The sequence below is a fragment of the Lepidochelys olivacea genome (genome assembly GCF_965140295.1).
Source record: "Lepidochelys olivacea isolate rLepOli2 genome assembly, chromosome: 7".
Lineage (NCBI taxonomy): Eukaryota > Metazoa > Chordata > Testudines > Cheloniidae > Lepidochelys > Lepidochelys olivacea.
The window spans coordinates 49,039,498-49,056,190 of NC_140417.1; the positions used below are offsets into that span (position 1 = coordinate 49,039,498).

The 16,693-nt window shown below is 49.6% G+C and overlaps 1 protein-coding gene across 1 annotated transcript in view; it reads left to right on the plus strand.

The window, feature by feature from the left end:
• GNAI2 (G protein subunit alpha i2) overlaps positions 1-16,693 on the plus strand; it is a 197,626-nt gene that overhangs the window by 94,667 nt on the left and 86,266 nt on the right. Inside the window, exon 2 of the mRNA XM_084633229.1 lies at positions 13,892-13,934. Coding sequence (XP_084489355.1) covers positions 13,892-13,934 — 43 coding nt within the window. The remainder of the gene's footprint in view (positions 1-13,891; positions 13,935-16,693) is intronic.

Genomic DNA, 16,693 nt, shown 5'->3' on the forward strand with positions numbered 1-16,693 from the left:
TTAAACTGTCTTTGTTCCTTTCCTCTCCTCTTGCAGACTGAAGTGGCTGGCTAGGCACCTCTTTCCCATGCCTGCAGCATTTTACGTCAATGGCTTTTTAGCTTTCAGCCTTGTCCATTCTGGTTTGTAACCAGTTATGGCCCAGTTGGCTGTAAACATGATTTGTGTCTGCATATCATGTACTAAAATGAAGCTGTAGCAGCGAAGCATGTGGTCCCTGCCAGAGGCCTAGCTCGGCACGTGACTCATGAAACTGGATCAGCACACTGGATTCATTTGCAGTTTGGACATGTTACACAGAGCCCAGTAGGAAATCAAGTTAGGGCAGTCCTCCTTCCCAGCTGTCTGGGCAGTAGGACGTCTCAGAATTAATTTCCCCATGTTCTGCTGGGGTCCAAGGCACCAAGTGATTGCTGCCTGGATTTTCCTGGAGTGCAGGCAGATGCATGGTAGGTTCAGATGCACAACCCCAGCTGTGGTGGTTATGATATGAACACTCACCAAATTGGGTTCTTTATACCTGGCTAAGGTGACCAGGTGTCTCACCAGATGGGAGCATCACAATTAAAGGCTGTAGAGCAGGCAGGGGAGTCGTACAGTGGAGTTTATAGGCAGGACCCTACCTAGCATCTTTTATCCACGTGGATTTCAAAGTGCGTTAGCCGCTTCTCTGAACTGTGGAGGACAGACTGCTAAGCAATGGCACCAATTTACATGATAAAACATACTCCAGACTCTGTCTGGAAAAGGCCCTTTTTGTCTAGCACTTCTCCTGCCTTATCCCTGGCCAGCGGGGGAAATGTTTTTTTTTTTTTTTTAAACTGGACAAGTCATTTTAGAGCCTGATGGATTTATCTGTTTTGGAAACTTCTGTTTTCTGGTCACTCGCCCACAAACAGCTCGTTTGTTTTGCTCACTAGTCTTTGGGCCCTGTTTGTGCAAAGGGACAGTTTCTCCCCTCTTGAAGTCTCCAGCTCTTAAATTTATTAGGATTTTGAAAAGAGAGGCCCGTTTGTCTCAGGTAACCAATGCCAGAGTCTCATCTCGGTCATAACAGTGTGAACTGGGAGTAACTCCTTTGAAGCCAGTGAAATTACTCTGGACATACACCAGTGTCACTGAGCTGATATGCCTGCTCTTGGAAATCTTGGGTAAATCAGTGGGATATATTTCCTTTGCCCAGACTGGCTTTCGATTGTCATAGGCTTCTGGAAAACCAGATTTGTTTTTTCCTGACTGTCGTTTGACTGCTAAAAATGGGCTTTTAAAACAGTTTGGCAGTTGTGCTTGTTGTCTGGGCTCCGTGGGTGCTAGAGTCAAGGCTGGTGTTTTTCGATGAAGAGATCAGAATTCGGTTTTGATGTTGGCTTCTTCGGTTGCTGCTTTGTCCTGGGACTAAAATTATGTGCTTGCTGAGTTTGAGGATTGTCCTAGTTTCCCGTAGGAAAAGGGGAGAAAGGGAGACACACAGATTTGGGGGTGGGATGAGGTGGGGTTGCCTGTCTGTGTAAGGAAAAAATGTGGATTCTCTTGAAATCTGTGCTCCTTGGACCTCGGAGGGTGTGTGTATTTAGAGCAGCTGTAGTAGCTTTAAAACATTTACAGTATCCGTCAAAATAATGGGCTTCTGCCACAACTGAAAATGCGACTGCCTCTAGGGTAGAGTGCAGCTGGCCTTCAACATGCTGCAGCACTTGAGAACAGTTCAGGGCAGCCTGGTGGGTAATATTTAAGGCAAGCTCTTCCATCACTTTGACCCTTTTTTATTAAATGTTTTAAGGTACCAATTTCCCAAGCATCTAGCCAAAAGGAAAAAAAAAATGCAGTGCAGGGAAGCAGGGAGCTGCCTCCACAGTGAAAGCGGTACATCTGTAGATGTGGAATCTGTTTCCTTCGAGCCTTGGGTGTACGCGTTCTTGGGTCACATTGACTCTGGGCTCATCTGGCTTGCATTAAAAGGCTGCTCTGCTTTCTCATAGGAAACCTTCTGGCTGGAAACCTCCTCCAGCAGACCAGGTGTCTTGTGGTTCCATGCCTATTGGGAAACAGATAGCAGGTTTGCTGTTCGGTTGTATTAACAACTGGGCCTTCATGTTCTTTCCTTCTGATCTTTTCCTGATTAGCCCCCCAAATGAGCGAGTGTCTCCTAGCATCTCGGTGTGGATATGTCAGCTAGCCCTAGCCAGATAGGCTCTGATCCTGCCATCTGCATGGAGCTATGGTCGGCCAAAGTCAAATTACCATTTCAGGAATGTTGTCACTTGAAAACTCCCCTGGCTTATGTCATCCTCCACCATGTCCATTCTTCCTTCTCCAGTGCTGTTTTGGGGAGTGTCTGCACAGAGCTGGGGCTTGTGTTCAACTCGCCAGGTTAAATATAGGGCAGAACTGGAATGTTCTTGAGGAGTAGATGCTAGGACGTCACCTGCTGGTAGTTATAAAGCCCTGCTCTACCTCACTGCGCATACAGTGATACCATTGCTAGATGGTACACATGGAAGCCAAAGGTTAGAGGTTCCAAAACCTAGCGCTAGCATCTTCCCAGTTAGGTTCTGATTGAATTCGAGGCTGTTAAGGGAGTGATCCCTAGGATAAAACACCAAGAAACTCCTAGTGCAGATGCCCCTTTCCGGTGTACGGTTGGATACTTTGAGACTTGCTTTTATTATTTCTGTCCTCCTTACAGGTCTCTTTTCATAGCAAAATGCATACTGAGCTCTGTCCCCAGTAGTCCTTACCTTGTTAGTGGTGTCTGTTCTAAAACCAGCACACAATGTGTCCATGCAGCTAGTTTTGGTAAATCACTGTGAAAATTTACCAGCCTAGGCACAATCTACCTGCTTACATTGAAGATGGCAAAACAGAAGTGTTGTTTACCCCTTTACATAACACAAGAACCACGAGTCGGCCTCTGAAATTAATAGGTAGCTGTTTTAAATCAAACAAAAGGAAGGACTTCTTCATGCAACACACAGCCAACCTATAGAACTCATTGCCAGGGATGTTATGAAGGCCAAAAGTATAACTGGGTTTAAAAAAAACAAAAAAAACTAGATAAGTTCCTGGAGGATGAGTCCATCAATGACAGTTAGCCAAGATGGTCAGGGACCCAGCCCCATGCTCTGGGTGTCCCTAAACCCTCAACAGCCAGAAGCTGGGACTGAACGATTGGGTGGATAACTCAAAATTGCCGTATTCTGTTCATAGAATCATAGAATATCAGGGTTGGAAGGGACCTCAAGAGGTCATCTAGTCCAACCCCCTGCTCAAAGCAGGACCAATCCCCAATTAAATCATCCCAGCCAGGGCTTTGTCAAGCCTGACCTTAAAAACTTCTAAGGAAGGAGATTCTACCACCTCCCTAGGTAACGCATTCCAGTGTTTCACCACCCTCCTAGTGAAAAAGTTTTTCCTAATATCCAACCTAAACCTCCCCCACTGCAACTTGAGACCATTACTCCTTGTCCTGTCCTCTTCTACCACTGAGAATAGTCTAGAACCATCCTCTCAGGAACCACCTCTCAGGTAGTTGAAAGCAGGTATCAAATCCCCCCCTCATTCTTCTCTTCTGCAGACTAAATTCCAATCTGAAGCACCTGGCACTTGCCACTGTCAGAGACAGGACTTTGGGCTAGATGGACCATTGGTCTGACCCAGTGTGGCCATTTTTATGTTTGCTTACCTGTGAGCAGAATTTTTTTCAGCCTGACACTACCTCAGCCACAGTTGTCTAGTGCTGCCTGGAGGGGTAATGAGCTGTGGTAGACAGAATCAGGATAACTGTAATAATATACACCATTTATTTTGTGTCGGTTATTTGGAGAGCTTTTGGAGATGGTTGGGATTCTCCCCATATTAATAGATGGGGAAACGGAGGCAAAGAGCGGGGAAGTGACTTGCCCAAAATCTGAGTGTGTCCCTTGCTGAACTGAGCATAGAACACAGATCTTGTGACCTGCTGTGTAAGGCTCCAACCACTAGACTTGTTGCCTAGTATCTAATCTTGGTAGAGGGTTGTCTTGTGAGTGCTTCTGACTAGTGGGAGGCAGTGTGGCCTAGTAGATAGAGCACTGGATTGGGACTCAGTTTCTGCCACTGGCCTGCTGCATGACCTTGGGCAAGTCACTTCCCCTCTCTGTGTCTCAGTTTCCCCATATGTAGATTGGGGATAATGATATTGACCTCTCTTGTAAAGTGCTTTGAGATCTACTGATGAGACATGCTAGAGAGGAGCGTGGGAATATTATAGTGTTTGTAATACAGGTTGAAAAATGGCCGCTTGGGCCATAGACTGAGCGATCTGCTCTTTATGGGGTTAAGTTCCCTCTCTGGAAGGCCTGGCAGAGACTCAAGCACAGTGCTGTCTGATGCTAGGGAGCAGTCTTCAGGAGGCGGCTGGGTGACTTAGCTCTTCTCCAGCTGGAGAAGAGCTTCACTCCTGCTGCTTTGAGATACCAGTGGTTAGTCCCCTCCCAGCACTAGGATCCCAGGCGACAGGGCCTGACCTTGGTTAAAAGGCAGAGGGTTAGCATGAAGAACCTGCTCTGAGGAGTGGCAAGCCCTTACACAATGGTGTGCATGCTAACCCCTTGCAGTGCCTGGCGAAGTCTGACACCCTGGGCTGGACCCCATCTGGCCTGCTCAGCGTGAACCTGATTGTGTCCTGGGGTGGAACTGTCTCCGAGCTGTATGTTCCTGAAACACATGACTCTTTGCACCACATAGCAGGAGAATAAGGTGATCAGATTTAGTTTTATTTCCCTACTAGGGTAGCAAAGTAGGAGTGGAGACAGGAAACGCTTTCCAAGTTCCACTCGCTGAGCTTAGTGGCTCCTTTGAAGAGCCAAGATGCCAGTCAGGCCTTTCAAGAAAAAGCCAAGTCCCAGGCGGGAGCGTTCCTCCGTTTTAGAGGCCAACCTCCTTATTAGTTGGCTGCTCTCCATGCTATGTTCTGTAAGCCCAATGACTGTGACAGAATAATACCTAGAAGAGCATCTGCAGACCCTTGTCCTTCAGCAGGTGTCCCCGCTGGGTACCTAGCCATGATTAGAGACAATTGCTGTCTGTGAAAGGGATGGTACAGCTGTAGCTCAGCACTGGCACCAGCAAGCCAGCTGGCTTGCTCTGCCGAGTTGACACGGTGGCCTGGAGAGTGTCTGCACCGTCTCACCGGCTTATTAAAATATCTTCTGACAGGCGCCAGCCTTGCTTGTAGAGGCTCATTGCAGGGAGAGCTTGGAGGCTCTGGATGTCTTCCTGTTTGTGCACGGTGGCTCTCCCTTTAACTTACTTTTGCAAAGCTGTTGGCTAGTAGGAGAGCTCTCTCAGCTTTTGACTAGCAGGGGCGGGAAGAGGGATCCCTGGAACTCTCTGATCCAGGGCCCTTGCATTGCTTTTATTTAGGATGTTGAATTTCTTTGACTTCCATCTCTTAGCCTGCACTCTGAGGCAGGGAGTGGCTAGGCTATTTGCAGGGAAGAGGCCTTCTCCTAGGAAGCTGGTACAGTATGTGCATTGGGTATATTTGTCAGGGTGGTGGCTAGATATGTTGGGGACCTTCCAGAGTCCATCTCGGGCTGACAAGCTATTGCTCCCAAGCGCACCTCCCCAGGGCCATCTGGCTGTTGGGGTTACCAGAGATCTCTGAGGGGGAGAGGGATCCTCTGTATGAACACGTGCACTTGTGCCGGGCACATGTTGGCAGGAGAGGCTCTTGCCAGTCTTTAAAAGAGAACATTGGGCATCCAGAGGTAAAGAGTTTGCCCTCTGGACAACGCATGTCCCATTGGGATGCAGCAGACTGCAACAGTGTGTGTGGTGAGAGCTGCTTGGGGCTTCAGAAACTTAAATAGGCACAAATTCCATACCTCTTCCGCACTGAGAGACCATAACAAACCTGCCCCTGGTTCTCCGAGGGAGCATGGAAAGTCAGTTGCTGCCTGCTAATTACCATCCTTAGTTATGGATTAGAGTGGGGTGGTGACCATCTCCATACATGCAGTGTATTGGTCAGATGCAATGCTCTGCACACAGCTGTGACTCTGGGTGTTTCTCTCCTCCTCTTAGAGGCTGGGGAGGGGGAACAACAATGGCAGTGTTATTGGAGGGGGTGCACCTCAGAATTGATGTCCTTTCAGTCTACAGTGCACATATAATAAAGCACACAAAGAATCTGGGGGGTGGGGGAGCCTTAATAATGTTCCTTGTGATGAGCGTCTGGGAAACAGTGAGTTTAAGAAGGGTTTTGAATAGACTCTCCCTAATCCACATACAGTAGCAACTTGCTACCACCTGGAAATCTGTCCCCAGCAATGGCCATCTCGGAGATGATACTGGAGCATCCAGACTGCTGAGCCTTCGCTATGGTTGTGAAGTGTGCTCCAGGGTGCTTCTGAAAACAAAGCCCCTAAATAAAACTCTGCTCCTGTTGATCAAATGAAGGAGCTGAGCTCATTCTGTGATGCATCATTTTGTGTATGTTCCTTTTTTCATTCATTTACACAACTGCTCGCAAGGGGTTGGTGAGACATAGCAGTAATCAGAGAGAACTTCAGGGTTTGGATATAAAATCAAACAAATCAGCCTTGTGGGATGTTAAATTGAGGGCAGTTTCAAATGGAGGTAGGTTGGTAAAACCATATGTGGCAGTGGGTTGTTGCAGTAAAAGGAGGGAGATCCTAGTGGTTGGGGTAATATGGTCTGAGCCAGTTAGTTATGCCACATGAGAACCGAAGTACTTGAATCTCCAGCGTCACAGATCAAAGCCCTGAACCTGATCTCTGCAGTTAGACAGCTGATCAGTGGGAGTCTGAGTGTGCAGCTGACTGCAGGATCGGAGCCTGAGCTCATCCTTTTGGAGGATATTTACTGCATGTGTGAACAAGCTTCCTTGTCTCTTACCAACCGGATGGGTCCATTTTCTAGGCTTGCCAAACTTCCTCTTCCAAACGGAAGCCTCCGATTGAGTTAGTGTTTGTGTACCTGGCTGCAGTGTGGTCCCTGCTGGTGGGAGCACGAACTTGCTCTGCTGTAACCAAGCCACACCAAATCAGTGCAGTCCCAGGAGATTCCCTGCATTCCAGGACACCATGGGGCATACAAGCTCTGAGTGCTCAGTATCTTCTGTGTTTTTGTGACCTTTAAAATGGCTGAGCGGATGAGTTTTTGGCGCTCCCCAGAAGGCTGTGATTGGGTTGAGACCTCATGTGCCAAGTTTCAGCCCTAGGCATATTTTCACAGCCGAACATTAAGGTGCCTCTCCTCCCCCCCTCCCCCCCATTCCCTGTGAACAGCATAGCTGAGCTCTGCCCTAAGCAGGGCAGGCGCTGCTATCAGTGAGCTGTCTCTGCACAACCCAGTTGTGATCCGTTCAGCCCTGGGGCAACAGGGTTTGCTGCTGGTTGTAAATCACTGAGCAAGCCACATGACTCACTCTTTCAGACCAAAGCTGAGCTGGGCTGCTGGGACTTGGGCGTCTTTCAGCATTACTGACTGGAAAGCCAGGTTCACACTCAGATCCCATTTCCAGACCTCCTGCTCTGTGCAGAGCAATACCCTATAGCCAGAGACAAGCTGGACGCATGGTGATCTGAGAGCTCCTTAAGCCAGCAGTATACAATACAGCAGTGCACAGACAATCCAGGAAGTTTTTGGAGAGTGATGGGGACAACTTCCTGGTACAAGTGATGGAGGAACCGACTAGGGGCTGTGCTCCTCTTTACCTGCTGCTTACAAACAGGGAAGAATTGGTAGGGGAAGTAGAAGTGGGTGGCAACCTAGGCAGCAGTGACCACGAGATGGTCCAGTTCAGGATCCTGACAGAAGGAAGAAAGGAGAGTAGGAAGAAAGGAGAGTAGCAAAATACGGACTCTGGACTTCAGAAAAGCAGATTTAGACTCCCTTAAGGAACTGATGGGAAGGATCCACTGGGAGGCTAATATGAGGGGACAAGAAGTCCAGGAGAGCTGGCTGTATTTTAAAGAAACCTTATTGAGTGCGCAGGAAGAAACCATCCCGAAGTGCAGAAAGAATAGCAAATATGGCCGGCGACATGCCTGGCTTAACAGTGAAATCTTTGGCGAGTTTAAACTCAAAAAGGAAGCGTAAGAGAAGTGGAAATTTGGACAGATGACTAGGGAGGAGTATAAAAACATTGCTAGAGCATGCAGGGGTGTAATCAGGATGGCCAAGGCAAAATGGAGTTGCAGCTAGCAAGGGATGTGAGGGGAACAAGAAGGGTTTCTACAGGCATGTTAGCAACAAGAAGGTGGTCAGGGAAAGTGTGGGCCCCTTACTGAATGGGGGAGGCAACATAGTGACAGATATGGAAAAAGCTGAAGTACTCAATGCTTTTTTGCCTCTGTCTTCACAGACAAAGGCAGCTCTCAGACTACTGCACTGGGCAACACAGTATGGGGAGTAGGTGAGCAGTTGTCAGTGATGAAATAACCGGTTAAGGACTTTAGAAAAGCTGGACATGTACAAGTCCCTCGGGCTGGATCTAAGGCATCCAAGGGTGCTGAGGGAGTTGGCTGATGTGATTGCAGAGCCATTGGATATTATCTTTGAAAATTTGTGGCGATCTGGGGAGGTCCCAGACGATTGGAAAAAGGCAAATATAGTTCCCACACTTAAGGGAAGAAACAGAACCCAGGGACCTACAGTCCCTGGCAAAATCATGGAGCAGGTCCTCAAGGAATCCATTTTGAAGCACTTGGAGGAGAGGAAGGTGATCAGAAACAGTCAACATGGATTCACCAAGGGCAAGTCATCCCTGACCAACCTGATTGCCTTCTATGATTAAATAACTGGCTTTGTGGATATGGGGAGAGCGGTGGATGTGATATATCTTGACTTTAGAAAAGCTTTAGATACGGTCTCCCACAATATTCTTGTCAGCAAGTTAAAGTAGTATGGATTGGATGAATGGACTATAAGGTGGATAGAAAGCTGGCTAGATTGTCGGGCTCAATGGGTAGTGATCAACGGCTCGGTCTAGTTGGCAGCTGGTATCAAGCAGAGTGCCCCAGGGGTTGGTCCTGGGGCTGGTTTTGTTCAACATCTTTATTAATGATCTGGATGATGGGATTAATTGAACCCTCAGCAAGTTCACAGATCAACAATCTAGGGGGAGCGGTAGATACGCTGGAGAGTAGGGATAGGGTCCAGAGCACTGTTCCCTCTAAGCTGTGCACATGCACACAGATCCTAAACCCCGCGCACACGGCGAAACACTGTGCGCACAATAATTTGCACAGAAGAAATTTTTTGCACACACGGCCTGTCAAAAATTAGAGGGAATGTTGGTCCAGAGTGAGGTAGACAAATTGGAGGATTGGGCTAAAAGAAATCTGATGAGGTTCAACAAGGACAAGTGAAGAGTCCTGCACTTAGGATGGAAGAATCCCATGCACCGCTACAGGCTCGGGACCAACTAAGCGGCAGTTTTGCAGAAAAGGACCTGGGGATTACAGTGGACGAGAAGCTGGACATGAGTCATCTGTGTGCCCTTGTTGCCAAGAAGGCCAATGACATATTGGGCTGCATTAGTAGGAGCATTGCCAGCAGATCGAGGGAAGTGATTATTCCCCTCTATTTGGCACTGGTGAGGCTACATCTGGAGTACTGTGTCCAGTTTTGGTCCCCCCACTACAGAAGGGATGTGGACAAATTGGAGAGAGTCCAGTGGAGAGCAACGAAAATGATTAGGGGACTGGAGCACATGACTTATGAGGAGAGGCTGAGGGAACTGGGGTGGTTTAGTCTGCAGAAGAGGAGTGTGGGGGGATTTGATAGCAGCTTTCAGTTACCTGAAGGGGGGTTCCAAAGAGGATGGAGCTCGGCTGTTCTCAGTGGTGGCAGATGACAGAACAAGGAGCAATGGTCTCAAATTGCAGTGGGGGAGGTCTAGGTTGGATATTAGGAAACACTTTCACCAGGAGGGTGATGAGGCACTGGAATGGGTTACCTAAGGAGGTGGTGGAATCTCCATCCTTAGAGGTTTTTAAGGCCTGGCTTGACAAAGCCCTGGCTGGGATGATTTAGTTGGTGTTGGTTCTGCTTTGAGCAGGGGGTTGGACTAGATGATCTCCTGAGGTCTCTTCCAACCCTCATCTTCTATGATTCTATGCCAGTCCCGTTCAGAACCAGTCAGTCCAGCTGAGGCTAGCTGAACGGTAGGGGGTAGCTGAAGTAGGGGGGCTGGAGGGACCTGGAGAGGCTTTGGAGCAGCTGTGCCATTTGGAGACACTAGCTCCTGGGGGCAGACCTCATTAGCTGAAGGGCAAATGGCTTGCGCTGTATTTGGCAGCAGATGTTTCCATCTGCTGATAGGAGCCTTGACTGTATGTAACCCTCTAAAGTGCATTTCCTTTTTACTAATTCTGCCTGATTAGCTCCTCTGTCTTAGACAGGAGCTCAGCCTCCATTAGCTAGGCGGGGTCTGGAGGCAGCAATCTGAGCACACTCTGCCTCTTGTTGGTGAGGAGGAATTCCTAGATTCCAAGGGACCACTGTGATCACCTCGTCCGACCTGCTGTGTAACAGGCCAGAGAACTGCCCCCTGATTGTCTGTCTGTGTGTGACGTGTGCACACCCTGGTGGTCTTCCCCGAGGGGCCTTGAGTGGTTCCCATCTGGGAACGCTGGTGGTTCCCATCTTGGGCCAGACCATGCTGCGAGGGAGCAGCCAAGGTCAGGGCTTGTGCCCCCTCCTGGCCATGCAGCAGTCCTGTCCGCTAGACTGACCTTTCCACACTCTCCATCCCAACTGCTGCCATCAGTGACCCAAATCCAGGGAGGGTTTTCACTGATGAGAGCTAGGGCAGAAAGACCAGCTCCAGCCTGTAGTGCTGTCCAATGGCTATGGCTGGGTGGGTAAAGGACCCCTGTCTCCGAAATCGTGGGCTAGTGGGCCAGCTGGAGGGCAGGGCGAGGTGACCGATCGCTGCCCAACCTCCGTGACGGACAGCAGGTGGGTTTGTCACACACTGTGCTGTGGGTGCTGCTCAGATCCCATCCCGGCCAGCCCAGTCGCAGTCTGGGTGCAGGACAGGGTGGTCACCGTTGGGGGGATGCTGGTTTTGAACTGATGTCTTGTGGGTGCTCTGGAGGACCTCTGTGGGGTGACAAGGAACGTGACTCCCTGTTGGGAGTGATGTACCCTCCGCTCTGAGGAAAGGCAACACGCTCCACCCCAGCCCCAAGAGCTTGGAGATGACAGGATCTGAGCTGGCAGCAAGTGGAAAGGAGAGTGGGGATGCTGGCATGGCTCTGGCACTCTGGCCAGCAGGAGGCCTTAAATTATAGGGAGAATGCCTCTGAATTCATTATGGGGCATTTATGTCCTAAAAGTCTTGTAATGTTTCACTTCCTATCCGTGTTACGTAGTGCTGCAGCTTGCATCTGCCACTGCATCTCTGCTTCCTTTTCTCAGTTGGCTGGCCCCCAGGCAGCATGGCTCTAGGCCAAGCTGGCACCAAATCTCCCCAGGCTGCTGAAAGCCATGCAACCTAGCCTTCGCCTCCAGGGAGAGGAAGGGGAATCTGTGCGGCTTTCCTCTCGGGCTGCGCGGAGCCAACTGGTGCTAGACAATGCAGATGAACCAGTGTTTGCAGGCGTGAGGACAGCCAGCTATAGGAATGAATCTGAGAGCAATGGGTAAGGAAACTGAGACACTCATCAGATCCAGCCGTGTCCTAGGGGGCAGATCCAGGCACTGCCCCCTGTTCAGAGATGTAGCAGGGGGCCTGCATCATCCTAGCATGGCTTCTCTGGCCAGTACTTGCTGTCATGCGGATTAGAACGTGGTTGTAAGGTAGAATGCCCCGTCTGCATTGATCAGGTCTATCCGTGTACTTGCAGGCCCCCGTCACGCTACTGTATCTGAGCACTTCAAAAATGTTGGTGAGTTCCTCCTCATAGCCCCCTCCTTCTCTCCATGAGGTAGGGCAGCAGGATCACCATTTGACAGATGGGAAACTGAGGCTCAGAGCGTGCCTTTGGTCACTTGAAGCCTTTGGCAGAACAGGGAATTGGACCCATCTTGATAACAATAGCTGTGCTTAGAGTGGGGCGTGCAATGGGCATGTATACTGCCTGGCTAGGATAGTATGCCGTGGTACCTACTTCCACTGCCAGCTTCCAGGAGGAAGAGGAGGTTTCCTGTGGGTGGGGGAGGAGAGAGCCCACTCACTCGACTTTGTCCCCCGTGATCATGGTAGTCCCTGAAAGAGTAACTGCTTCCAGCTGGCCTCTGCTGTCCAGGGGTTTGTGATGTCTGGAGCCACATGTGTGGGATGGGGAGAGGCATGATTGGCTTCCTGGAATGCCCCTCTTCCCCCCAACATGATTCAGAGTTTGCACCACGCCAGGGACGTTCCACTTAGTCTCGCTGTTCATCACCATCCTGGCCCTTGTTAAGTGTCAGGCAGGACACCGGTTCTTGCAGCCTGCCTGGGAAAGCAGGCCGTGCTGATGGGCTTGTCAATGAAGATCAGGCCTTGGTGGCTCCCCTATCCAACCAAGGCCACGTCTAGTTCAAGGAATTGATCCACGCTGCACCAGTTCAGTTGGCCCAGCCATGCGCGTTCATGCAGGTCATGCTGCGCCATTGCAAAGCAGCCTGTGATTTTGCCCTGCAGCCACCCTCGTGCTGCGTAGCGCCTGTTGTGGCCTGTGGCCCTCTGAGCATGTAGCCTGTTGTCTGGGCGCTGCTCTCTGGCCTGGGGCATTCTCGATAATCTTTGCTCAGCATAAAGGGATATTTCTAGAGGGCTGAGAGGACTTGTGGGGAAAAAGTGGTGGCAAATCTCCCACCATCCTCTGGGGAACTCCCATAATACCTGAGTGGGAGCCCTGAACTTGCCTGCAGCTGTTGGTATAGTTTCAGGCTGTCCTTGCGAGATGAAGTAATGCTGTAGCTGCGGTGTTGTCTGGACGTGCACGTTTCTATACCCTGATGCTTCCGTTAGACTTCTTCGCCGTCCCTATGAGGTGTCTTGTTTGCAGGGGACTTTCAAGCGGCGGAAGGGGGCTGTTTTCCAAGGGCAGACAGCTTTTCTAGGAGCTCAGCCTCCTGAAAGAGCACTCTCTCCTCTCCCAAGGTGGAAGGATCCCTCCACCCCTTGTAACTTAGTCCTTGGGAGGGTCAGCATTTGCCAGCCAGTGGTGCATGAGAGAGCTGGGTGTGCTGTGTCTACTTCCCTGCCTTTGGACACACTGCGGCCTCTGCAAATCGGGCTCTGCTAAGGTGTGTCCAGCTGGACAGCCAATGTCTCTCGTCACTTTGACAGTGCGGGGCCTACGTGCTTGTTGCTTTGAGTTTGCATTGCTCCAGGGTGGGGATGAGGGCCCCTTGTTCCCAGCTTCCCCCATCAGACTGGCCCAGAGGCCTTGTACTGCTCAGTATTCATACCCCCTGTTCGTGTCCACAGGTGTGCTGGTACAGTCCAGCTAGCAGCTTCTGCCAGTGTGCAAGGCTTCCAAAGTCCCCTAGGTGGGATCACTGGGGCATGTGAAGGGCTGAGGCATGCTGCACAGTGAGATTGAGCCCACTAAAGTGTGTGGTGCCAAAAGTCACCTTCCCTTTATCCTAGGGCTCCCTGGAGAGCAGGGTCTACTCCAGTGCATCCCTTTGCAAGCTTCTTCTTGTAAGCTTCTGTACGTCTCTGGGCTAAAGTGTCTGATGACCAGAGAAGTACTTGTAAGCCCAGAGGGCCAGACTCTTTGAGGCTCTGCTGCTGGGAGGCCTGTCTGGATGTTAATGCGGCAGCAGGTGGGTTACATCCTCTGTTGTTGTTGACCCTAATCACACCACAGTGTCCCACTGCCGCACAGCAATTTCCAGTCAAACACTGCAGCTCATGGCTTTTCTCTCTCTCCTTTCTCTACAGGTGCAGGAGAGTCTGGGAAGAGCACAATTGTCAAGCAGATGAAGTAAGCAATGCCTCCCCTCCTTTGCTTTTGTTTCTGAGTTTCAGCAATTGCCTCCCTATTTCACCCCACTGCAGAGAATGGAGTGTGCGTTCTACAGCCAGGGACCAGGGTGCCACGTGGGTGCTGCGTTCTGCAGCTAGGGACTGGGACGGTGGTGCCACGTTTTGTATGAACTCCTTTAATAATAATTAATAATAATTTTTAAAAATTGCGATCCAAAGCCTGTGATTTCAACAAAAGTCATCCATGCTTTATAGATGCTTTAGTTTCCATTAGCGAGATCTAGAAAAAGCGCTTCCAGGGGATAGTTATGGCAGGCTTTTCTGCACTGCATTTGGGTGATATGATTTCCATGTTCTTAGGGCTCTTGTTTTAAAAACACCCTTTTTGTATTTGAGTTTTTCATCTGAACAGCCAGGGCAGCCCACGCTGTGGGGCCAGTGATCAGTTAGAATGGCTGCTCTGGCGTTGCACCATTGACCACATCCAGACCCTAGAGAGCTTGCTGTGTCGTAGCCTAACTGGCTGGCTGCTGACCCTGTTAGCTCTGTTGGGGAACTGTGTGGTCACTGGTGTCTGCACTCTCTCTGCTAGTCTCCCGTTCAGCACACTTGTTCCCCTGTTCAGTTCGCAGGGTGGCTTGTTTCAGCTTTGCCCAAAGCCAACGCCAAACTGCCTGGAGGTTGGGCTGGAACTTCCCCAGTGCGTTGGCTCGGACAGAACCACTGGTTAGAGGGCTGTTCACGCTTGCCTCTAGCCAGCACCAGTTGCTTCCCCGTTGGAGGCAGGAGACTGGACTAGCTGGCCCACTGGTCTGATCCAGCCGGGCAGTTTTTATGTTCCTGCATCGCATCCATCTGCTCACAGCAAAACGGTCCCACTCTGGGTCTTTCAAAGGGACACACATTTCCCACGCTGCCATGAACTCACTCGAATGTGATTACCTGTGCTGAAAAATGTCCATTTGTGTCTCTTGTCCATTATCTTGGAGGTATGGGTCTGTGCTATGGCTGTCGCTCCCTCTGAATGCCCGAGAGACCTTTCCTGTTCAGTTTTACGATAAGTCCTCCGTATTGCATCTTGGGATAGAGCAGAGAGTTGCTTTCACTCCATGTGGTAGGACAATTCCTGGGCAAGCTGCTCTGAGCAGCTGAGTTCTTCCTCATCCCATGCTCCTGCTTGTGGGAGTGCCATGGGCTCACTGTATTCCTGGGACTGAGCCGCAGTCTAGCTTCGGTTGGGGTTAGCAGTGTCTGAGGAGAAGGGACTCTGTTTATATGCTTGCTATTTTTGTCTTTTTAATAACACTGTTCAGTTTCAGCAGTCCATCCACATAAAGCTAGCAGCACCTCTGCACAGCCTTACAGGACAGCATTCAGACTCCACATGCTTTATGGATTCCGCAAAAAGATTAGGGAGGCAGAGCAGATTAGAGGATTTAAAAAACAAACCCTTTTGATTAAAACCACCTCTCATAGCCAGGCCCTCTAATTTTGGGCACAATGTTCTCTCTGGCTGGCATGATGAACCCAGAACTTGCTTAATTTGAGCAAAACTTTACTCTTCTGGCAGCCTGGGGCAAATTGCCTTTTGAATATTTCAGTGACTTGCAATTAAACATGGAAAGTGACATCAAAAATGCATATGACAGTGATTACATAAATAGCAAAGAGCAATGCTGAAAGGTATCACACAATGAGGATACACAAAAATGGTTTGTGTTGGGAGAGGCAGCCTAGAGACCCCTGCACAGCATCACAAACTAAAACCTCCTGATAGGAAACCACCCTAGTAGAAATCTGCTGCATAAGAATTGACAGATCCATTCTAGTGAGGAGGGAAAACGATGATTGGCTGAACAGGGCCCTATAGAAATAAACCTTCAGGGGAAGGTTCAAGGCATTCTCTAAAAGCAGAGGGAGCTGTTTGTCAAAGGGGAGTGACTTCTGAACTCTGGGGTTTACAGAGAGCTTTTATAATCATTCTGTTCAGACGGGCTGTATCTCCTTAACATCTGAGCATCCAGACCCAAGCTAAGACCCATGGCCAAGCTAAAGAACAGCCAAATCCCCAGTAGGCATAATTCAAGTGAGCATTCCACAAGAGAATTAGACCCGGGGGGTGGGGGGGAGATTTCCTGCCTGGCCTGAAGAGAAGAAACTCTCTTGCAGACAGAGAGGAAGGTTGGTCTTGTCGTTAAGGCATTTGACTGGGTCTCAGAAGATTTTGGTTCAATTTCCAGTGCTACTACAGACTTCCTGAGTGGGCAAATAACTGAGACTCTGTGCCTCAATTCCCCTCTTCTGCTCTGTCTAGTCCCTGCCCCAAAGAGCTGACAATCCCATGCTATGTGACAGCTAGCACAGTGCGGCTCTGATTTTGGTTGGGGCTTCTAATGTTGCTACAATACAAAAATCTGCTACTCAGAATAATACTCAAATGTATTTAAAACCAGATCCTTTAATTACGTTGTATGTGTCTGAACCTCTTGCTGAAATGTGTTTGTGAACCCCTGCGGTGTGGGAGCCCAAACACAATAGATTGTTCTGCTAGATTAAGGTGGGGTGGAGACTGGAGTACAAGAAGAGCTGTTTTAATGAGTCAATAAAATGCTTAAGTTTTAAAGGGCTACAGAATCTGGTTATTTGGGCATCTCTATGCTGTCAATCAACACAACATGCTGGAGCTGAACAGGTTGGCTGCGTTTGCTCCATTTGTCCTGGCACATTCAGGCTTGAAAAAATAGTGGCAGGTAACAA